The 22,652-nt window shown below is 42.6% G+C and overlaps 1 protein-coding gene across 2 annotated transcripts in view; it reads left to right on the top strand.

Moving 5' to 3' along the window:
* The first annotated feature begins 342 nt into the window (after window positions 1-342).
* The window catches only part of RNF8 (ring finger protein 8), a 37,726-nt gene continuing 15,416 nt past the window's right edge, over window positions 343-22,652 (top strand). Inside the window, exons 1-3 of one of the 2 annotated variants that reach the window (XR_006545731.1) lie at window positions 343-620; window positions 11,483-11,611; window positions 21,856-22,596. Coding sequence is in view for 1 of the 2 variants with exons in the window: in XM_006079830.3 (XP_006079892.1) it covers window positions 510-620; window positions 11,483-11,611; window positions 21,856-22,596 (981 nt within the window). In the remaining variant the exon portion in view is untranslated. The remainder of the gene's footprint in view (window positions 621-11,482; window positions 11,612-21,855; window positions 22,597-22,652) is intronic. The other variant, XM_006079830.3, reaches the window with a different exon arrangement.

Genomic DNA, 22,652 nt, shown 5'->3' with positions numbered 1-22,652 from the left:
TTAAAGCAACTTTAATAGATTTAAAACATCACAAGTTAAAAGTTGTTTAATAGTAGGTCATAATTTTAAATAACTTAGAAAGCGTTATAAAGCAAAATTTTTAAAAAGGAGGGAAAGTAAGAAGAGACTCCAGTTTGTGGAGGCCAAGACTGGGGTAAGGGTTCTACAAAGGGTGGGCCAGGTGTGACAGGAGCATTAGAGTGCCTGGGGCGGGGGTGGGGGGGCAAATGCCACACCTTGGGCTAGACCACCCTCACCTGGCCTACATCACCCTCACCTGGGCCACCGGCCGCCTAGCGCCCTCCTCTCGCGCAGGCGCAGTGACTCCCGCTTGCTGGCGGGGGCGGGCTGGGGGCGGAGCCCAAGCGAACATTCACAACGATCGTGAGACCGTAGCGACTGCTTCTGTCTGTGGTATAGGTATGGCGCCCGCGAGGAAGCCGAGAGGCGGCGGGAACCCACGTCAGGGTCTCGCCTTGTGCTGACTGCGACCCTGGTCCAAGTGGACTATGGGGGATCCCGGCTCCCTGGTCACGGAAGGCCGCGCGGGTGAACGGAGCTGGTGCTTGCGGCGAGTGGGGATGAACACCGAGTGGCTGCTGCTGGAGGATGGCAACGAGGTGAGCGGGAGAGGTCTTCTTGAGGCGAGGGAAGGGGTTTGGAGGGTGGGGTCCCAGGGTGGCCTTGCGTCCGGGCGGGAGGGATGAACCGGAAGGAGGAGGTGGGAGAAGTAGAGGAGAGCGGTGAGGGGTGGATCCTGGAGAAGGAAACGGAGAAAGGCACCTGGTGCGAGGTGTTTGGAGGCGGGGGGTGGGGGCGGGGGGGCGGTCTCAGGTGGGAGGTGTCCGGGGGAAATAGGGCCGTGCGGGAGAAAAGATGGCCCCTTGGACAGCGCCCTAGGCCCAAGGGCCGAGCTGGGCCAGGTGTCTGGGTTGGGGGAAGGAGCCTGGTCGAGGGGCAGAGTGAAAGGTGAGCGTAGAGGCTGTGAGGACTGCTGGGGTTTCGAGGGGAAAGGAGGCGACTGTGGGTCTCACGGAGCGCGACGGCGCCCGCTCGGGTGGCGGAACTGGGAGGCGGAGCTGCCCGGACTTCCGAGAGTCATGGAGCCGCCCGGGGTCTGACGGGGAAGCTCGGAGGACTGCTGAGAGAGGAAACTTTCTCGAGTTTATTTTGAAAACGATTGCGAGTTTGGGGTAGTGTCCCTTAAAATACCCAGGCTTTAACGTAAAAGTGTCTTTTTCTTTACCAGTTCATGAGAATTGACGCTTTGATGTGGGCCACAATTCTGTGAGTCTTGGTACAGCCCATTGGCACCTCATAGGTTGGGGTAGGGCTTCAAAAATATGAGAATTCTCTCCAGAGGCCGTTTATGACGTTCTCTGGTGCTGTCATAAATGCAAAACAAAGACACTTGAGAGGTGAGGCACAGTTTCAGTTGGGGGCCGCTAGGCCTGTGGTGGTGGTTTTACAGAGGATGATGGGAGAGAGCGGGAAGAGAGAATGCAGTCTACTTGGAAAGGATGGCTAGATCAGGCACCATTTTGGGGTGACTGGGAGCTGTTTTGGTTTTGGAAACATTTGTGTGAAGGACAAAGAAGTCTTTAGGTAATTTTGTATGTTTAATTAAAATTTTCCTATAAGTTAGGTAATCTCGGTTCAGTCTCTTGGGTATTTATTGAGTACTTACATTGTTTGGTATAGTAAGAGAGGGATAAATAATGACTTCTACTCTCAAAGAGTTCACTGCTTGAATGGGGAAAGGATTTTATACAATGAAGCAATTTGAGAACATCCATGCAGAGGCTAATCAACTGCCAAGCTGTGGTTTATTTAGTATTAAGGAAAAGAAGGCAGCACGGTTGTCTGAGAAGGCTTTACAAATAGGTGAGAAAAGGAGAGAACCAAAAGGCAAGGGAGAAAGGGAAACACCCAACTGAATGCGAAGTTCCAGAGAATAGCAAGGAGAGATAAGAAAGCCTTCTTAAGTGATCAGTGCAAAGAAATAGAGTAAAACAATAGAATCGGAAAGACTAGAGATCTTCTCAAGAAAATTGGAAATGTCAAGGGGAACATTTCATGTCCAGATGGGCACGATAAAGGACAGAAACAGTAAGGACCTAACAGAAGAGATTAAGAAGAGGTGGCAAGAATACACAGAAGAACTAGACAAAAAAGGTCTTAATGACCCGGATAACCACAACGGTGTGGTCACTAACCTAAAGCCAGACATCCTGGAGTGTGAAGTCAAGTGGGCATTAGGAAGCATTACTACAAACAAAGCCAGTAGATGTGACAGAGTTCCAGCTGAGCTATTTCAAATCCTAAGAGATGATGTTGTAAAAGTGCTGCACTCAGTATGTCAGCAAATTTGGAAAAGTCAGCAGCCGCCACAGGACTGAAAAAAGTTAGTTTTCATTCCGGTCCCAAAGGACAATGCCAGAGAATGTTCAAACTACTGTACAGTTGCACTCATTTCACATGCTAGCAAGGTAATGCTCAAAATCCTTCAGCAGTACATGAACTGAGAACTTCCACATGTACCAGGTAAATTTAGAAAAGGCAGAGGAACAAGAGATCAAATTTCCTGCATCTGTTGGATCACAGAGAAAACAAGGGAATTCCAGAAAAACATCTATTTCTGATTCATTGACTACACTAAAGCCTTTGACTGTGTGGATCACAATGAACTGTGGGAAATTCTTAAAGAGATGGAAATACCAGACCACCTTACCTGTCTCTTGAGAATCCTACGTGCAGGTCAAGAAGCAACAGTTAGAACCTGACATGAAACAACAGACTGATACAAAATTGGGAAAGTAGTACATCAAGGCTGTATATCATCACCTTGCTTATTTAATTTATATGCAGAGTACATCATGGAAAATGCTGGGCTGGATGAATCACAAGCTAGAATCAAGTTTGCTAGAAGTAACCTCAGATATGCAGATGATATCACTCTAATGGCAGAAAGCAAAGAACTAAAGAGCCTCTTGATGAAAGTGAAGAGGAGAGTGAAAAAACTGGCTTAAAGCTCAGCATTCAAAAAACTAAGATCGTGGCATCCAGTCCCATCACTTGATGGCAAGTAGATGGAGATAAAGTGGAAACAGTAACACATTTTATTTTCTTGGGCTCCAAAATCACTGTGGATTGTGACTGCAATTGTGAAATTGAAAGATGCTTGCTCCTTGAAAAGAAAGCTGTGACAAACCTAGACAACGTATTAAAAAGCAGGGACATCACTTTGCCAGAAAAGTCCATATAGTTAAAACTATGGTTTTTCCAGTAGTCATGTACAGATGTGAGATTTGGATCATAAAGTAGTCTGAGTGCCATAGAATTGATGCTTTCAAATTGTGGTGTTGGAGAAGACTCTTGCTGCCGCTGCTGCTAGGTCACTTCGACCCCATAGACGGCAGCCCACCAGGCTCCGCCATTCCTGTTATTCTCCAGGCAAGAATACTGGAGTGGGTTGTCATTTCTTTCTCCGATTCGTGAAAGTGAAAAGAGAAAGTGAAGTCGCGAGTCATGTCTGACTCTTAGCGACCTCATGGACTGCAGCCTACCAGGCTCCTCCATCCATGGGATTCTCCAGGCAAGAGTACTGGAGTGGGTTGGTATTGCCTTCTCTGAAAAGACTCTTGAGAGTCCCTTAGACTGCAAGATCAAACCAGTAAATCCTAAAGGAAATCAACCATGAATATTCATTAGAAGGACTAATGCTGAAGCACCAATACTTTGACCACCTGATGCAAAAGAACTAACTCCTTAGAAAAGACCTTGATGCTGGGAAAGATTGAGAGCAGGAGGTGGAGCAACAGAGGGTGAGATGGTTGGATAGCATTACCGACTCAATCGATGAGTTTGAGCAAATTCCAGAAGATAGTGAAGGACAGGGAAGCCTGGCACGCTGTAGTTCATGGGATCTCAAAGAGTCAGACATGATTTAGCAACTGAACAACAACATCCTAAGAACAGTCAGGAGGCATTCAAGTTCAGCCTTAAATGTTGCTAGATTTGGTGATTATAAAGGATTACTTGTATGCTGTGAATTGAGGAACACCCGGAAGATAACCTGTGCCCTGAGATCTCTCTCTCTCCATGTTATCAGTGCCTAAAAGTCCACATTAGGCCTTCTTTCTTTCAGTTTGAGAGCATTGACCTTCCCTGCATGGCCCTTTCCAAAAGCATATACTTTGGGGAAGGTTTTTTTTTTTTTTTTAATTAATTCATTTATTTGATCTTAGTTATGGTATGCAGGATCTTCACTGCATCATGCAGGATCTTTCATTGTGGCGTGTGGGCTCAGTAGTTGTGGTGTGCAGGCTTAGTTACTCCACAGCATGTAGGATCTTAGTTCCCCTACCAGGGATCGAACCCACATCCCCTGCATTGCAAGGCAGATTCTTAATCACTGGGCCACCAGGGAAGTCTCCCTACTTTGGGGAAGTTTAACAAATGACGATACTAACACCTGCATAATAGTAACTATACCTTATTTTCTGTAGGGCCAAACTTTCACGTACATCACTTAATGCAAGCCCTGCACGTGTACCACACCCACACACAACCCTATAAGGAATTTAGTAGTCATGTTAATTCATTCTTTAAGATTCAGTTGCCATGGGGACTTACCTGACTGTCCAGTGGTTAACACTCTGCCCTTCAAATGCATGGGGCACGGGTTCCATCCCTGGTTGGGAAACTAAGATTCCACATGCTGCACAGCCCACCCAACTTTCCCCACCCCCATTAAAAAAAAGAAAAAATTTCAGTTGCGATGCATTAATTCATTGCTTCTGAATAGCTTGGTAGTACTGAGAGTCTTGGGGAGGGTGCAGGCAGAAAGAGTTAAAGACTCTGCAGCAAGGGCAAGGGGACTATAAAGTGCTCCTATACAAATTTTAAACTATTGGATAATTTTTTGTGAGGCTACCTCTAATGGGACTCTCCTCATAGGCCTGGCTGTCTGCAGGTCGGATCTTAGGAAATGGTTTGTACACAGCATGCAGTGTGTATGAGCAGAGCTTGAGTCAAAGCCAAGACCTGATGTCTTGCTAATTGTAACAGTCCCCAAACCATAGCACAGGATGGTGCACACAAGATTTTAGGAGGTATGCTGATACCGTTCAGTTACAACAGCAGAGTAAGGTCAGTTTCTTGCCTTCCCAGTTCCCCCAAAGTCTCAGCTGTAGTAATGAAAGTTCCTCTCATTTCACTGAAGGAAATACTGTAGCAAATTGTCTGCCTGAATGGGTGTCTTTAACTTTCTTAAACCAATCCAGAGAGCTTGGTAGAAAAACAGATAGACGTATTGCAAATTAGCTAGTTCCCAGGCCCTATAAATATCTATGCCTTTGAGGAAAACCATAGTATCTTCATTTTTCTTTTTTTCTTCTCTTATATTTGGTTTTCACGAAGCTCTTTACCCTAGTGAAAGTGAAAGTCACTCAGTTGTGTCTAACTCTTTGTGACCCCATAGATTATACAGTCCATGAAATTCTCCAGGCCAGAATACTGGAGTGGGTAGCCATTCCCTTCTTCAGGGGATCTTCCCAACCCAGGGATTGAACCCAGGTTTCCCACATTACAGGCAGATTCTTTATCAGCTGAGCCACCAGGGAAGCCCTAAGAGGGTTGTTAAAAGGGAAAGGATCATCCAAGAGGAGTTGATGGTCATTTGGGATACAGTAGGAGTCATACCTGGGCTTCTCCGGTGGCTCAGTGGTATCTGCCTGCAATGCAGGAGTCGCAGGAGACGCTGGTTTGATCCCTGGGTCTGGGAGATCCCCTGGAGAAGGGCATGGCAACCCATGCCAGTATTCTTACTGGAGAATCCCAAGGACAGAGGAGCCTGGTAGGCTACAGCCCATAGGGTTGCAGAGTCGGACACAACTGAAGCAACTTAGCATACACGCATGCAGGAGTCATGCCTAGGAGGAAAGCATTAGTAAAGGTGGGTGCTGGGAGCCGTCATATTGCATATTGAGTGCATATTGCATATTGAGTGCAGCACTTTCCACAGCATCATCTTTCAGGATCTGAAATAGCTCAACTGGAATTCTATCACTGCCGGGAGCCAGTGTGAGGAACTCCGCCCGTGGCAAAGGTCATGAGGAAGGAGGCTCAGCATATGCAAAGGCGGGATCGAGCCTCAGGAGTCCCCCTGGAAATTCTCGAGCATCTACCCCCAAAACCAGAGTCTGCCTACTTTCTGCTTTGTGCTTTTACCTACACCTCTGACTTTACGGGGGGCTGTCCCCCACTACCGCTCTCTGAAAAAAGAGTTAGCTTACAGCTCCAGTTAATAATTCCTGGGTGTGACAGTGTTTCAACCTACAAACTCCTTTGGAAATCCTCTAGCCTGCCTGAATAGGTTTTTCCGGCCACATGTGATTGTTCAGAGCCTCCCAACTGTGAGAGGCAGGAGATGTTCTAAACTGTCTAAACACCGATTCCTTTGAGTAGTTAAAAGATTGATTAGAAATTGTATTGGTGAAGGGTTTTTCACTTGTTGGGCCAATGTTTGCTGCTAAGTCTCCATATCCCTTACCTACTGTGTCCTTGGCGGTGTATTGATTGATATAACGGGTGTATAGAAATGTAAGTAGTAGCCTCAATGTTTGTAACCTTGGACCCTTGAGTTAATTCTTTTACTTGTTATAGCCCACCACACCTTTGCCCTATAGGAATGCAACTTTATCTAATGCTTTTGGAGGGTGGCTCCTGACCAATCACCTTTAGAGAAAAATAAGTTTTCTGAAGAAAGAGTCTTAAAATGTTAACAGGCCTCCGGGCCAGAAGATGATGCAAATCACCTAAACTTTTGCATATGATAAGTTTGCAGGAAGAAAGCCTGGCTTACTGCATGACTCTACCCCTTCCCCCATTATCCTCTATGCATAACTTAAGGTATAAAAACTACTTTGAAAAATAAAGTGCGGGCCTTGTTCACTGAAACTTGGTCTCCCCATGTCGTTCTTTCTCTCACCTTCTGGCTGAATTATTCAGCCTCTTTTCTCCACTGAATTTCCTCACTGAGCTATCCTCATTCTATTACTCATTATATCTTTGATGAATATTTAAATAAATAGGTTGCCTACTCCGTCTCTCCTTTGAATACCTTGGATCAGCCAGGGCTGGACCCCGGCAGGTGGGTAAGGACAGGATTAACTTGTAGACTAATACTGTCAGTAAGTAAAGAGGCTGGCACAACTTTGTAAATGAGAACAACCCATAGCCGTTAGTTGATAGTTTGTTGGCATTCAGTTCCCTTGGGAAATTTAGTTTTATGTTATGAATGATGCTGGATATTCAGATAAGCTCATGCAGACTCTGACCATGGTGTAGATGAATTATCAGTATATCAGGGTATATTCTAGGACCAGATAGTGAAGGGAAAGACAAAAAAGTGTTTCCTTCTCTTCCTGGATTCAGAGTTCATAGGCAATTTCAGAAAAAGCATTCATTATTCCCTTTTTTGTATTATTTTCTCCAGGCTACCCATAATTTCAGTCTGTCTCCCCTCAAATATTAAAGTGGAATATTGAATACTTTCTTGCTAGAAATAAAGCTACCTAAATGGAAATTCTTATTGAATATGGATGACAGATAAATCCTTAACATTCCATTTTTAAAGGATATGTGTGTTCAGAGGAACTTCTATAATTAATTTCTGGCAAACTGTCAAAACATTGAGAAACTTCAGACTCAGGATTTTGGTTGAGGTGATCACTACATTTTAAAGGCAAACAAGTCAGATTTGTAAGGTTCCTGCCTGCTGCTCCGTGGTTTCCAGTGGTAATAACCCATTTTCCAACTTCTGACCTAAAAAACACCCATCTCCTGGAATCCAGGAGGACCCATAAGCAAGATCTCTTTATTCTTCCATTTATTCACAAATATTTACTGAGCAGAAAGAAGCTCTAAGGAGTACAGAAATACTGTGGTACACAAGATGGATAAGGTCCCTGCTCATGAAATTTAAATTCTAAATATAAATTTAGAAAAATAAAAGTAGACAAAAATAAGTGAAACAAGCAAGGTAATTTTGGATTGTGGTAAGCACATGCTAATAATGTGAAGGGATGCAATGGCGAGGGAAGGAGCAGGCAGCAACTTTAGATCAGGTAATCAGGGTTAGGCCTCTGAGGAGCTGAAACTTGAAAGATGGGAAGGAGCCCATGCAAACGTTTGGAAGAAGAATGTTCTAATCAGAGGAGACAGGTGAAAATACCCTCAGGTAGAAGTCAGTGTTTCTAACCATGATGTGAGATAAACTGAAGAGATAGAAGGAGTTAGGACATTGAGCGCCTTAGAGACTGTGGAAGGAAGGAGAATTTTAAGAAAGGGGAAGACCTGGTTTAAGGTTTTTATATTACTACTCTAGCTACTGTGTAAAGAATGGTGGCTAGCACAGGAGCAAAAACAGCGTAACTAGAGGAAGCAGTGTGGTTTAGATTAAGATAGAGGCCACTGATAGAAGTGAACAGATTTATGGCATATTTGAATTACAGCCAGTAGATTTTGCTGATGATTTGAATGTGGATCCGGATGAGGGACATGGATGGCTCCTGGGTTTGAGGCTAAGCAGTGGGTTGGGTGGTTGTGTGAGTTACTGAGATGAGAGTTTGTGGGGAGGAATAGATTGGGGCAAAGAGCTGTGGTGGTTTTTGAGGGACTGAGGACAGGCATGATTTTGAAAGAATTTCAAAAGGAACAAAAGGGGCAGCTTTTAGAAAACCACAGACTATTTGGCTTAATATTCCCAGGTAAGGTTGGGGTTATAGATCATTAAAGAGGTGACTTGTGTACCAAGAAGAAAAAGCAGCAAATTCTGCGATCTGGATTCCAGAAGAATCTTATTTCCTTCCTTCACAGGGTTATTATGAACTCGACTGGTTTGTCAAAAAAAATATGTTAGATGTGAACTGGGACTTAATTGCAACCTGTCCTTATGGATAAAATGGAAAATCAGGACTTTTTCTTCTTTTGGTTGAACTATAACTGTTGAAAGTGAAGTCACTGAGTATTGTCTGACTGTGACTCCATGGACTGTAGCCTACCAGTCTTCTCCGTCCATGGCGTTTTTTAGGTAAGAGTACTGGAGTGGGTTGCCATTTCCTTCTCCAGAGGATCTTCCCCACCCAGGGATCGAACCCAGGTCTCCTGCACTGCAGGCAGATGCTTTACCCTCTTGAGACACTAGGGATGGCTCAACTGGTAAAGAAGCCGCCTGCAATGCGGGAGACCTGGGTTCGATCCCTGGGTTGGGAAGATCCTCTGGAGAAGGTCATGGCTACCCACTCCAGTATTCTGGCCTGGAGAATTCCATGGACTGTATAGTCCATGGGGTCACAAAGAGTCGGACACGACTGAGCGACTTTGGTTTCATAACTGTTGAAGGCGAGTGCTGAATTGTGTGATAGAATGTTTACTAGGCTGTCCTGAGAGCTTTGCCTTTGGTTGCAGCCTATTTTAATCTTTTTATTTGTGTCTTGAATGAAGGTACAGAGGGCATCATATCAATTTGATGGGTGACTCAAAGCTGGAAGAGATACTGAGTATGTCTGATGGCAGATGAAAAATTTAGAAAGGTCTTGACAAGCTCATGATAGGCTGAACTAACAAGATGAAATTTAATAGGAATCAATTGGTCCTGCACTGGAATCCAACTAGTCAAATTCAGGATAGAAGAGACATGATTTAGCATAAAAGTTCTTAGGGGAGGGTTCAGTTCAGTCACTCAGTCATGTCCAACTCTTTTTGACCCCATGGACTGCAGCACTCCAGGCTTCCCTGTCCATCAACCAACTCCCGGAACTTGCTCAAACTCTGGTCCATTAAGTCAGTGATGCCATCCAACCATCTCATCCTCTGTCATCCCCTTCTCCTCCTGCCTTCAGTCTTTTCCAGCATCAAGGTCTTTTCCAATGAGTCAGTTCTTTGAATCAAGTGGCCAAAGTATTGGAGTTTCAGCTTCAGCATCAGTCCTTCTATGAATATTTCCTAAAGGACTGATTTCCTTTAGGATTGACTGGTTTGGTCTTCTTGCAGTCCAAGGGACTCTTGAGTTTTCTCCAGTACCACAGTTCAAAAGCATCAATTCTTTGGTGCTCAGCTTACTTTCCTTCTTTCTTTCAGGGGAGGATTAGACCAAGAAATCTAATTATTCCTAAGCCTAAGGATACATTGACAGTGCGATATATCTGCTATGAAAGCCAATGCATTTTATATGCTCCAGTGATAATATCTAGGACTGGGAAAGTGATACTTGCATCCAGCTGTGTAATAAAAATTAGGTTTATTTTTCTTGATGTGGCATCCAGGAATAAAAATAAACCAAGGGTCTCTTCACAGACCCATAGGATGGCAGAAAGACTCAAACCTATGCCATGGAGTTACGTCGAAGTAATTGGAAACACAGGGTCAAGAAAAGGGAAGATTCAATAGATACTTCATAGCTGCCATGTGAAAAGGGGAGATTGGAGATTTTTCTGGTGGTGCCCAGAGCAGAGCCTGGGTCAAAGAATGGAATTTATAGGAAGAAAGAGGCCAAGTCAGAGCCATTAAAAAATTGGAGAGACTGTCTTGTATAGAAGCTATAGTTCTTGGCAGTGTTTAAGACTAGTTGATGGGGGTGTGTAGAAAGGAATCCTCCATCCTATGAGCGGCCTTTCAGAATCTGAAGATTTAACTTCAGGACCAGGGACCAGGTTTGATCACTCAAGAGCTTTTGTACAGCAGAGTTTTATTAAAGTGAAAAGGGACAGGAAAGCTTCTACATAGATGTCAGAGGGGGATGGAGAAACCCCCTTCCCAAGTGTTAGCAAGGGAGTTATATACTTTTTAACTAGTTATTAAAATAATGAATCAAAAGAATATCTCAAGGTTGTAAAGATCTTACTAGACCTACTCCCATAATTTACATTTTAAGATAACAGGATTAGCCAGAAGGTTTTCAGGAAGGAGAAACTGTCCTCAAGCAGGATACATTGTTGTTACATAATCCTTAGTACCGAGTTTAAACTGAGTTGTTTGTTGTGTAATCATCAGTTCTGGGCTTAAAGGAAAAAATGTTTTATGTGACTAAGACTAAGGAATGTAAGGGAAAAAAAAAGTTTGTCCTTTCCTCCTCCTCGAGAACCCTAGACCCCTGTCTCTGCTTCGAGAGCCCCAGACCCCTTTCTCCTCTTTGGGGACCCCGACTTCTGATCAATCTGCCTAGGAATTGACTCTCATTAACCAACCCTAATACCCCATGGCTAACTCTGTTCAACTATCTCATCACAGCTTTTTGCCTTTTTCTACTCAGTGGCTCCAGTGGCAAATGGAGGAGGAGGTGGCCAACAATATATTTGGGTTTCGTGGGAGTCTGGTTTCATAAGTCAAGACTTGTGAATACTGCTGGTTGACAAGATGGTAAAGAATCTCCTTTTTCAGTGCAGTGGCTGATTGTGTCTCTTTGTTGTTATCTTCCTAGGTGACTGTAGGGCGAGGATTTGGTGTTACATACCAGTTGGTATCAAAAATCTGCCCTCTGATGATTTCCCGAAACCACTGTATTTTGAAACAGAATGCTGAGGGCCAGTGGACAATTATGGACAACAAGGTACAGTAATCCAGAGAAGCCTAGATACTTTTATTGGATTTTTTTAAAATTTTATTTATTTTTAATTGGAGGATAATTGCTTTACAATATTGTGTTGGTTTCTGCCATATATCAATGTGAATCAGTCATAGGTATATGTATATCCCCTCCGTCTTGAATCTCCCTCCTGCCTATTTATTTTTAGGTTAGGGTTTTTTTCCCTCCTTAAAGGTAATACATGGTACAAAATTAAAAGATTAAAAAATACATCTTCTACCATACTACTTACTTGTCTTGCCCAGAGATGACTACTTCTCTATGCTGCCAGAGGTTAGATTATGCCAAAATAAGTTACTTTGTAAGGAACATCTGGGCTTCCCTGGTGGCTCAATGGTAAAGAGTCCACCTGCCAATGCAGGAGATGAGCGTTCCATCCCAGGGTCAGGAAAATCCCCTGGAGAAGGAAATGGCAACCCATTCCAGTATTCTTGCTTGGGAAATCCCACAGACTGAGGAGCCTGGGGGCTGCAATCCATGTGGTCACAAAAGAGTGCAGCATGAGGTAGCAACTGAACAGCAAAGAAACACCTGTGTTGGGGCAATAGGTCCTGTTCCAGAAACTAAGTTACCAGGGAGTTTGGTCTCTTGTGAGTCAAAGGTCCAGAAACCTTGGGAATCTGATGATGATTCTAGGGTACACCTGTGATTCAGGGCATGGGGAACAGGAGGAGCTGAACTGACTACATTTGCTCCTTCTCTTTCCACCTCCTTTCTGTCAGCAAACCCCTTCCCTCACTTCTAACATGTTTTGTGTATTAGTGCTGTAATCCAAGGAGGACTTCCTTAACTTTTTTTTTTTTTGCTTGAAACAAATTTGAAAACCACAAATACTAAGGAAGTTGAAATAATGTATAGACCCAGCAATTAGAAAGTACCTAAAGTGCATATGTGAAATTTGTATCTAAAGTGCAAATACAGTGAAAATATAGATTGTGAAGTGAGAGAAATTCTACTGTAACCAGTTAAGGATTAGGAAGTGTGAAATGTCTTTTGACACCACTTTGCACTGCTCTGGTTCAAAGGATTTTAAAGATACCTGTTAGAAGGAAGGGTATTAAGATGATTCTGAGACCATTTCCAACAGGTGTGGGGGATTTCCCTCCCCCACCCCGCATCTGTCTACCTGAGATAGCATCAGATTCTACAGATCGAGGGCTCAGTCCCACAAGACTGCTTTCCACTTCAGACACCAGTCACAACCCCAGGTTAACTAACATATGTTGGAGGTTCCAAGGACCCTATCCTTGAACTTTGGGTGCCAGTTGCAAGTCCAGGTTTTAACCTGTACTTCTGGCTGACTGGTTAAATCAGAGGTTCCCATGGCCACCTCCCATTTTGGATTTAATTAATCAGCTTCAGAGTGATTCACAACTCAGGAATACGTTTTCTTACATTTACCGGTTTATTGTAAAAGGATATGGTCGGGGATACAGGTGAACATCCTCATGAAAAAGATGTATCAGTTCAATTCAGTCGCTCAGTCCTGTCCGACTCTTTGTGACCCCATGGACTACAGTATGCCAGGCTTCCCTGTCCATCACCAACTCCTGGAGCTTGCTCAAACTCATGTCCATTGAGTCAGTGATGCCATCCAACCATCTCTTCCTCTGTCGTCCCCTTCTCCTCCTGCCTTCAGTCTTTCCCAGCATGAGGGTCTTTTCCAATGAGTCACTTCTTTGCATCAGGTGGCCAAAGTATTAGAACTTCAGCATCAGTCCTTCCATGAATATTCAGGACTGATTTCCTTTAGGGTTGTATATGGGAAAAGACACAGAGCTTCCATGCTCAAACCCCATCCTTTTGGGTTTTTATGGAGACTTTATTATATATGTGTAATTGATTGAATTACTGGCCAGTGATGATCAACCTCTAGCCTGTCTCCCCTCCCAGGACTTGAGGGGTGGGACTGAAATCTGATGTTAACTAAGATAGACTGAGTTCTAGCCCTCCAGTCACTGGATTGGTTCCCCTGGCAGCCAGACCTCGTAGGTGACCCTAGGGCATTCCAAAAGTCACCTCATTAACATAACAAAGAATACCTTGATCTCTCTGACCACTTAGGAAATTTCAAGGGTTTTAGAAACTCTGTGCTAGAAATGGGGATGAATACCAAATATATATTTCTTATTATAATTCATAGTATCACAGGTATCCTGCTGGCATGCCCAGCAGCCTCATTTTGCATGCATAAAACTGCTAGATTTAAGCTGTTGGAGAAAGTATCTTCCTGCACTAGGATTAAGTTGAGTTGGCATGGTGTTGAAGGAGAGCATAAATGTTAAGTAAATTGGTTCAGCACTCTTGGCAAGGCACCGTGAGCAGAATAGAAATTGGCACTGGAAAGGGGACCTTAGAGATGATCTAGGTTAACCCCTTCTGGGGACACTTGAGTCTGAACAAACCTTGCTGCTTGGGGCAATGCAGCTTTCCGCCTCCCAGCAAGCAGCTAGAGCAGTGGTTCTCAACTGTTTCCAATTTTGCCCATACATGGGATACTTTATAAAAATACTGATGGTATCACATTAAAATTAAGAATTTCCATTCACCAAAATATATCATTAAGAGAGTGAAAGCATGCTCAAAGTGGAAGATACTTGCTAAAGATATAATCAGTGAAGGGCTTATACTTGGATGGATGTGTGTGTGCGCGTGCGCTTAGTTGCTCAGTTGTGTCCAACTCTTTGCAACCCCATGGACTACAGCCCACTAGGCCCTTCTGTCCATGGGGCTTCTCCAGGCAAGAATACTGGAGTGGGTTGCCATGCCCTCCTCCAGGGGATCTTCCCAACCCAGGGATCAAACCCAGGTCTCCTACATTGCAGGCGGATTCTTTACCATCTGAACCACTGGATGTATACAGAACTCCAAATCAATAAGAAAAAGAAAGATAACCCAGTTTTAAAAATGGGCAAGAACCAGGCACTTCACAAAAGATTCTGTCCGATTGTTCCGTATCCATGAAACATTGTTCAGCTTCATTAATGATCTGTGAAATACATAATGGAATACCATGACACACCCTGTAGTCAGAGTAACTGTAATTGCATTTTAATGATGCCATATATTTACACAGGTATGGAGCCAAGTAGTCTTTTGATAGAAATGTAAATAGATACAACTATTTTGGAAAATTATTTGTCATTATTTATTAAAGTTGTGTATGTATATATGTGTATATACATACATACATACATTGTTGTTGTGTAGTGCTAAGTCATGTTCCACTCTTGTGACCCCATGGATTGTACCTCCCAGGCTCCTCTGTCCGTGGGATTTCCCATGCAAGACTGGAGTGGGTTGCCATTTCTTTCCCCAGGGGATCTCCCGTCCCAGAGATTGAACCCATGTCTCCTGCATTGGTAGATAGATTCTTTACCACTGAGCCATCTGGGAAGCTCTGACATACACACATACACACACGCACACACACACACGCACACACACACACCACACACACACACAATATTTTCACTCCCAGGGAAGCAACCCAAATATCTTTCAACAGTAGAATGGATAAATAAACTATGGAAATTTTTTTTTTTTCCCCCTTGGGAAAAGATGTTTGTTTTATATTTTCTTCTCTTCAGATTGTGGAGTAAAGCTGTGATGGATGTTACGAAATGATGAACATGAATATTTTGAGGGGCCCTGTCATTTTCACTTTTGTTTGCTTCACTGTCTTTTTCTTTTTTACAATAGTAGAAGATATTTATCAGTTTTCACAATCAACAGCCAGACAAAAAATAAAAGATAATTACATTAACCTCCAATTAAAATAAATAAATTTATATTTTTAAAAAAGATCATTACAATCGCAAGTCACAATGATAACATGATTAACCTAACAATATAAAATAATTACATACAATTTGGGGGGTCAGGCAGAGTGATGTAGTAAGTGGACGTGCATGCATGCACATGTTTTCATCTGCTCAGCCAGTCTATGCCTTTTGGTTGGTGCATTTTAATTCATTTACATTTAAGGTAATTTTCAATATGTATAATCCCATTGCCATTTTCTTAATTGTTTCAGGTTTATTTTGTGTAGGTCTTTTCCCTGACTTGTGTGTCTTGCCTGGAGAAGTTCGTTTACCATTTGTTGCAAATAAAGCTGGTTTGGTCGTGCTGAATTCTCTTTAACTTTTGCTTCTCTGGAAGGCTTTTGCTTTCTCTGTCAAATCTGAATGAGAGTCTTGCTGGGTAAAGTATTATTCTTGGTTTTAGGTTTTCCCTGAACAAGAGTCTGGCTGGGTAGAGTATTCTTGGTTGTAGGTTCTTCCTTTTCACCACTTTAAATATATCATTCCATTCCCTTCTGGCTCATAGGGTTTCTTTGAGAAAATCAGCTGATAACCTGATGGGGAGTTCCCTTGTCTGTTAGTTGTCATTTTTCTCCTGTTGCTTTTAATATTTTATCTTTATCTTTAATTTTTGTCAGTTTTGATTACTGTGTGTCTTGGTGTGTTCCTCCTTGGGTTTATCCTGCCTGGGACTCTTTATGCTTCCTGGACTTGGTTGACTATTTCCTTTCCCATGTTAGGGAAATTTTCAGCTATTATCTTTTAAAATATTTTTTTGGGTCTTTTCTTTCTCTCTCTTTCTAGGATCTCTATAATGCAAATGTTGTTGCATTTAATGTTGTCCCAGGGGACTCTGAGCAACTAACAGTTTCACTTTTCATTTTCAGAGGTCTCTTAGGCTGTCTTCATTTTTCTTCATTCTTTTTTCTATATTCTGTTCTGCAGTAGTGATTTCCACCATTCTGTCTTATGGATGTGAGACATCTCCCATTCTCCTGCCTCAGTTATTCTGCTGTTGATTCCTTCTAATGTATTGTTCATCTCTGTTTGCCTGTGTTTTTAGTTTTTCTAGGTCTTTGGTAAACATTACTTGCATCTTCTCTGTTCTTTTTCCAAGATCCTGGATGATCTTCACTATCACACTTCTGAATTCTTTTTCTGGAAGGTTGCCTAATCTCCACTTCATTTAGTTGTTTTTCTGAGGTTTTGTCCCTTCATCTGGAGCATACATAGCCCTCTGTTTTTTTCATTCTGATTAACTTTTTGTGATGTGATTTTCATTCTAGCCTCTGCAGGATTGTGGTTCATCTTTCTTCTGTCTGCCCTCTGGTGGATGAGGCTGAAGGCTTGTGTAAGCTTCCTCATGGGAGGGACTGGCAGTGGGAAAAACTGGATCTTGTTCAGCTAGGTCTTGCTCTCTTTCTATACAAAAAAGATCTTCATGACCTAGATAACCACAATGGTGTGATCACTCATCTAGAGCCAGACATCCTGGAATGCGAAGTCAGGTGGGCTTTAGGAAGCATTTACTACGAACAAAGCTAGTGGAGGTAATGGAATCCCAGTTGAGCTTATTTCACATCCTAAAAGATGATGCTATTAAAGTGCTGCACTCAATTATGCCAGCAAATCTGGAAAACTCAGCAGTGACCACAGGACTAGAAAAAGGTCAGTTTTCATTCTAATCCAAAGAAGGGCAATGTCAAAGAGTGTTCAAACTACTGCACGATTGCACTCATCTCACACGCCAGCAAAGTAATACTCAAAATTCTCTAAGCCAGGCTTCAACAGTATGTGAACCGTGAACTTCCAGATGTTCAAGCTGGATTTAGAAAAGGCAGAGAAACCAGAGATCAAATTACCAACATCCATTGAATCATCGAAAAAGCAATTTTTTTATGCAAGAGAGTTCCAGAAAACATCTATTTCTGCTTTATTGACTAAGCTTAAATCCTTTGACTGTGTTGATCACAACAAACTGGAAAATTCTGAAAAAGATGGGAATATCAGACCACCTGACCTGCCTCCTGAGAAATCTGTATGCCGGTCAAGAAACAACAGTTTGAACCAGACATGGAACAATAGAGTGGTTCCAAATTGAGAAAGGAGTACGTCAAGGCTGTATATTGTCACTCTGCTTATTTAACTTATATGCAGAGCACATGTGAAGTGCCGGGCTGGATGAAGCACAAGCTGGAATCAAGATTGCTGGGAGAAATATCAATAACCTCAGATATGCAGATGACACCACCCTTATGGCAGAAAGTGAAGAACTAAAGAGCCTTTTGATGAAAGTGAAGGAGGAGAGTGAAAAGGCTGGCTTAAAGATCAACATTCAGAAAACTAAGATCATGGCATCTGGTCCTATCACTTCATGGCAAATAGATGGGGAAACAGTGGCTGACTTTGTTTTTTTGGGCTCCAAAATCACTGCAGATGGTGATTGCAGCCATGAAATTAAAAGACACTTACTCCTTGGAAGGAAAGTTATGACCAACCTAGACAGCATATTAAAAAGCAGAGATATTACTTTGTCAACAAAGGTTCATCTAGGCAAGGCTATGGTTTTTCCAGTAGTCATGTATGGATGTGAGAATTGGACTCTAAAGAAAGCTGAGCGCCAAAGAATTGATGCTTTTGAACTGTGGTGTTGGAGAAGACTCTTGAGGGTCCCTTGGACTACAAGGAGATCCAACCAGTCCATCCTAAGGGAGATCAGTCCTGAATATTCATTGGAAGGACTGATATTGAAGCTGAAACTCCGATACTTTGGCCACCTGATATGAAGAGCTGACTCATTTGAAAAGACCCTGATGCTGGGAAAGATTGAGGGCAGGAGGAGAAGAGGATGACAGAGGATGAGATGGCTGGATGGCATCACCGACTCAATGGACATGGGTTTGGGTGGACTCCTGGAGTTGGTGATGGACAGGGAGGCCTGGTGTGCTGCGGTTCATGGGGTTGCAAAGAGTCAGACACGACTGAGCGACTGAACTGAACTGAACGCCATTTATATAATATTCAAAACTAGGCGAAGCTAATATGTGATGTTAAGCCAGGCTAGTAGCCACCTTATGAGAGGGAGCAAGGGGTGTGGTTAGTGTCTAGGAGGAGGCACGGGGATGTTTCTGGGGTGCTGATAATGTGGGATTTTTTTTTTTAAACCTTGTGGTAGTTACACTGAAATGTTCACTTTGTGATATTCATATAGTTGTACATTTATGATTTATATACCCTTTAATGTTTGTAGCTATGTTCTGGTAAAGAATTTTTTAAAATATTGACTGGTACACCTATTAGAAATGCTAAAATAATACAATACCAAGTGCTGATGAGCATGCCGAATAACTGGAACTCTTAAACACTGCAAGTGAGGAAACAAAATAGTACCACCACTCTGAAAAACAGTTTGGCAGTTTCTTTGAGTTAAACAGTTAATCACTTAACCAGTGATTCTATTTCTAGGGATTTACCCCAAATTAATAGGGACTTATGTTCTCATAAAACTTGTACCTAAATGTTTCTAGTGGCTTTATTCATAATCACCAAAAACTGGAGGAAACAACTAGGGAATGGAGAAGCAAGCTGGTACACGCATACTCTGGAGTACTACTCAGCAATAAAAATACCAGACTACTGTAATGCAACCAAGTGGACACATCTCAGAATCATCATGCTAAGCAAAAGAAGCCAGACTCCAAAGGGTACATACTGTGTATGATTCCATTTATACAACATTTGGAAAAGGCAGACCTATGTAGAGACCAGATGAGTAGATAGATGCCTGGGAATGGGTGAAGGGTTGACTGCAAAGGTGCCTTGTGTCTTGATATGATTGTACAAGGTGTTTGCATCTAAACCTGGCTTTAAAAATCCTGTTGCCTCGTTCCCATCTCAGACCAATTAATTCAGTCTGAGGATAAGACTCAGGCACTGCTATTTGTTCTAAACATTTCCAGGTGATTTCACTCTATAGGGTTAGGGCTGAGAACCATTTATGAGCTACATAAATCATCTAGGGAACTGCACAGAAACATTGGCTTTTGGCTTTGGATTTCCACAGTTCTCAACAACTGATTAAAACTCTAGACAGAGATTAAGCATCAAGTGAAGTAATTAGCATTTAAGGGGCTGAGGATTATTCCGCCCTTATTCCATTGATGACTCAGACATTGGGCAGGCTTTTCTTTGGTTATTACTTTGCTGCTGCTGACATTATTCAAACTGGTGATTATGAAAACCAGCATCAAGAAAGTGTTGACAGGAGTTTGATTTATTTAAACCATTGTATTTGAGATCATATCCTGGGCAATACTTGATTGTTCCTATATAGCCGTGGTGTTTTCATCTTTTCTATAGTCGCTTTGTGAACGAACCCAATTTGGGCCTTTGGTCCAAATTATACCACTAGGTGTCACCAAGGAGTGATTAATGGGTAAACAGAGGGATCCAAGGATAAAATGTGATCGGAAAATTTTGAAAGCTTATTTTTCAGCCCTAAAGGGCTTTGAAGGAGGCAGGTTAATGCAGAGGATCTAGTGGAGGGCTGCCAAAGGTCTTAAAGAGTTTGCCCCCGCTTTTTAGGGAATCTTTGCTTTCTCTTGTCTTAGGCTACTCCTATAACCTCTTTATTTATTAACCTTGACTTTGCCTTTGAGTTTTTCTTAAATGTTGGCATTAGGTGGCCACCTGTGTCATATTGCTTTCCCTGAGGCTGTTTTCCTGTGTATAATTTCAAATTGATTCTTCTGGTCTCCATTCCTCTCCTTTGTTAATAAATATAACCTTTAGTCCCAGTTCAGATGTGAATTTCATCTCCGGCCTGTCCCCCAAAGTTAAGTCCTTGATATGGGTTAAAATGCCCACTTGTCTCTTTAAACTTTAAATCCTGCATTTGCTTCAAGTCTATTTTAGGACCTTTCATCCCCACTTAGCATCTCTTAGCTAACTCAGCTCTACTTGATATTCCTTTGCATTTATAGGCTGTTCTATGTAATCCCACATTTGCTTAAATATGCCCTTGTGTTTTTCTTTCCAGAGTCAGCTGCTAAAAGTTGTTTTCATATCTTCTGCTTTTGCACTCAGTATGTTTACCTTGCAAGATGCTGAGCATAGGGGTTGAAGTGCTTGTTAATAAATCAGCTGAGCCAGAAAATAGTAGTGAGCTCTTGCATATACCCTTACATAATGCTTACCATGTGCCAGGTACTTTTCTAAGTATATTACACATGTTATCTCATTAAATCCACACAAATACCATGAGGGAGACCGTTATTATCTTCCACTTAATAGATGTGGCAACTGGGGCCTAGAGAAGTTAAGAAACTTGCCTGAATCATGCAACTGTTAAGTAATGGAGCCAGATTACAAACCCAGGCAGGCTGACTTCAGGGTTCATGCTCTTAATCTCCACACTATGATTTAAACCACAAAAGTAAATATTGAGCATTTGTTATATGCGAGTCACTGTGCTAAGTGTTTTGCATGAATCATCTCAGTCATTCCTCACAGGAGCAGTATGAGGTAGGAACTGTACTATTTTACAGACAAAACTGATACATAAAGAGTAAATTGCTGAAGGCCATGCAATTAAGAAGCCCAAGGTGGTTCATTTGAGCTATGAACCTAAGTTTGTATAAATCCAGCGCTCCGGCTCTTAACCTCTATGTTCTGTTACCCTTTGAAAGTGAAAGTGTTAGTTGCTCAGTCATGTCCAACTCTTTGCGACCCCATGAACTGTAGCCTGCCAGGCTCCTCTGTCCATGGAATTCTCCAGGCAAGAATACTGGAGTAGATAACCATTCCCTTCTCCAGGGGATCTTCCTGACCCAGGGATTGAACTTGGGTCTCCTCTCTGGGGTTGTTATTTGGGTCAGATCCCACCTTCAATTTGACCACAGTGGAAGGTGTTGGTACTTTCTTTCTTGGTTTATGAGTTCTGGGGAGTGTTTTTTCAATTCCCCAATGTGCTCAAGGGTCATACACATGCAGAGATAGTGCCTGCATGACTTTCTTGGAACCTCATCATTAGAATGCAACTTCCTTTACTAATAGCAGTTTTTCTAGTCTTGGCCCTTTGCCCCTAGTTTATGTCAGTAGAGCTATTCGATTTCAGTTTTTAATGCTACTGCATTTATTTGAGTAAATTCATCCTCCAGTAATAAGGTGATTCCTGCCTATTATACAGGCAGTTCTCTGAAGACATGAACGTCATATAGGTAATAAGCCAAAGCACTATTTGAAGAGTCCTGTTTCTAAGAATGGTGGTTTATGAACCTTTCTTTTCTTTCTATTTGTTCTCAAGTGTTTTCTTCCTAAAAAGACAGAAGGTTTTGCAGCAGCAGGAGAAAAATTAAGAGGAGGAAAATCATGAAGCTTATTTTGTCTTTCTTTCCCTTTCCCCAGAGTCTGAATGGTGTCTGGCTGAACAGAGAACGTCTAGAACCTTTAAAGGTCTATTCTATCCATAAAGGAGATCACATCCAGCTTGGGGTACCTCTGGAAAATAAGGAGAATGCAGAGTATGAATATGAAGTTACTGAAGAAGATTGGGAGAGGATTTATCCTTGTCTTTCCCCCAAAAGTGACCAGATGATGGAAAAAAATAAGGGCTTGAGAACTAAAAGGAAATTGAGTTTGGATGAATTAGAGGGTTCTGGAGCTGAAGGCCCCTCAAATTTGAAATCCAAAATAAGTAAATTGTCTTGTGAACCTGCTCAGCAAGTGAAGTCACATGGGAAGGGTAAAGTGGCCAGTCAACCTTCTGAATATTTGGATCCTAAGTTGACTTCTTTTGAGCCAAGTGGGAAGACCACAGGGGCTCATGTTAACCCAGGCCCTGCAAAAGTTATAGAGCTTCTTCGTAAGAAGAAGAAAGCTTCAAATCCTTCAGCATCTCAGAGCAGCTTAGAGCTGTTTAGGGTAACCATGTCCAGGATCCTAATGCTGAAAACACAGATGCAGGAAAAACAGGTGGCTGTTCTGAATGTGAAAAAGCAGACCAAAAAAGGGAGCTCAAAGAAGATTGTGAAAATGGAGCGGGAACTGCAGGATTTACAGTCCCAGCTGTGTGCAGAGCAGGCCCAACAGCAGGCCAGAGTGGAGCAGCTCGAGAAGACTATCCAGGAAGAGCAGCAGCATCTCGAGGTACCACACAGGAGGGAAGGACAAGATGCCCCTTGCAGTGGGCAGGCCCTCTGTGA

Source organism: Bubalus bubalis, chromosome 2 (assembly GCF_019923935.1).
Source record: "Bubalus bubalis isolate 160015118507 breed Murrah chromosome 2, NDDB_SH_1, whole genome shotgun sequence".
Lineage (NCBI taxonomy): Eukaryota > Metazoa > Chordata > Mammalia > Artiodactyla > Bovidae > Bubalus > Bubalus bubalis.
This window is presented reverse-complemented; position numbering and strand designations above follow the sequence as displayed.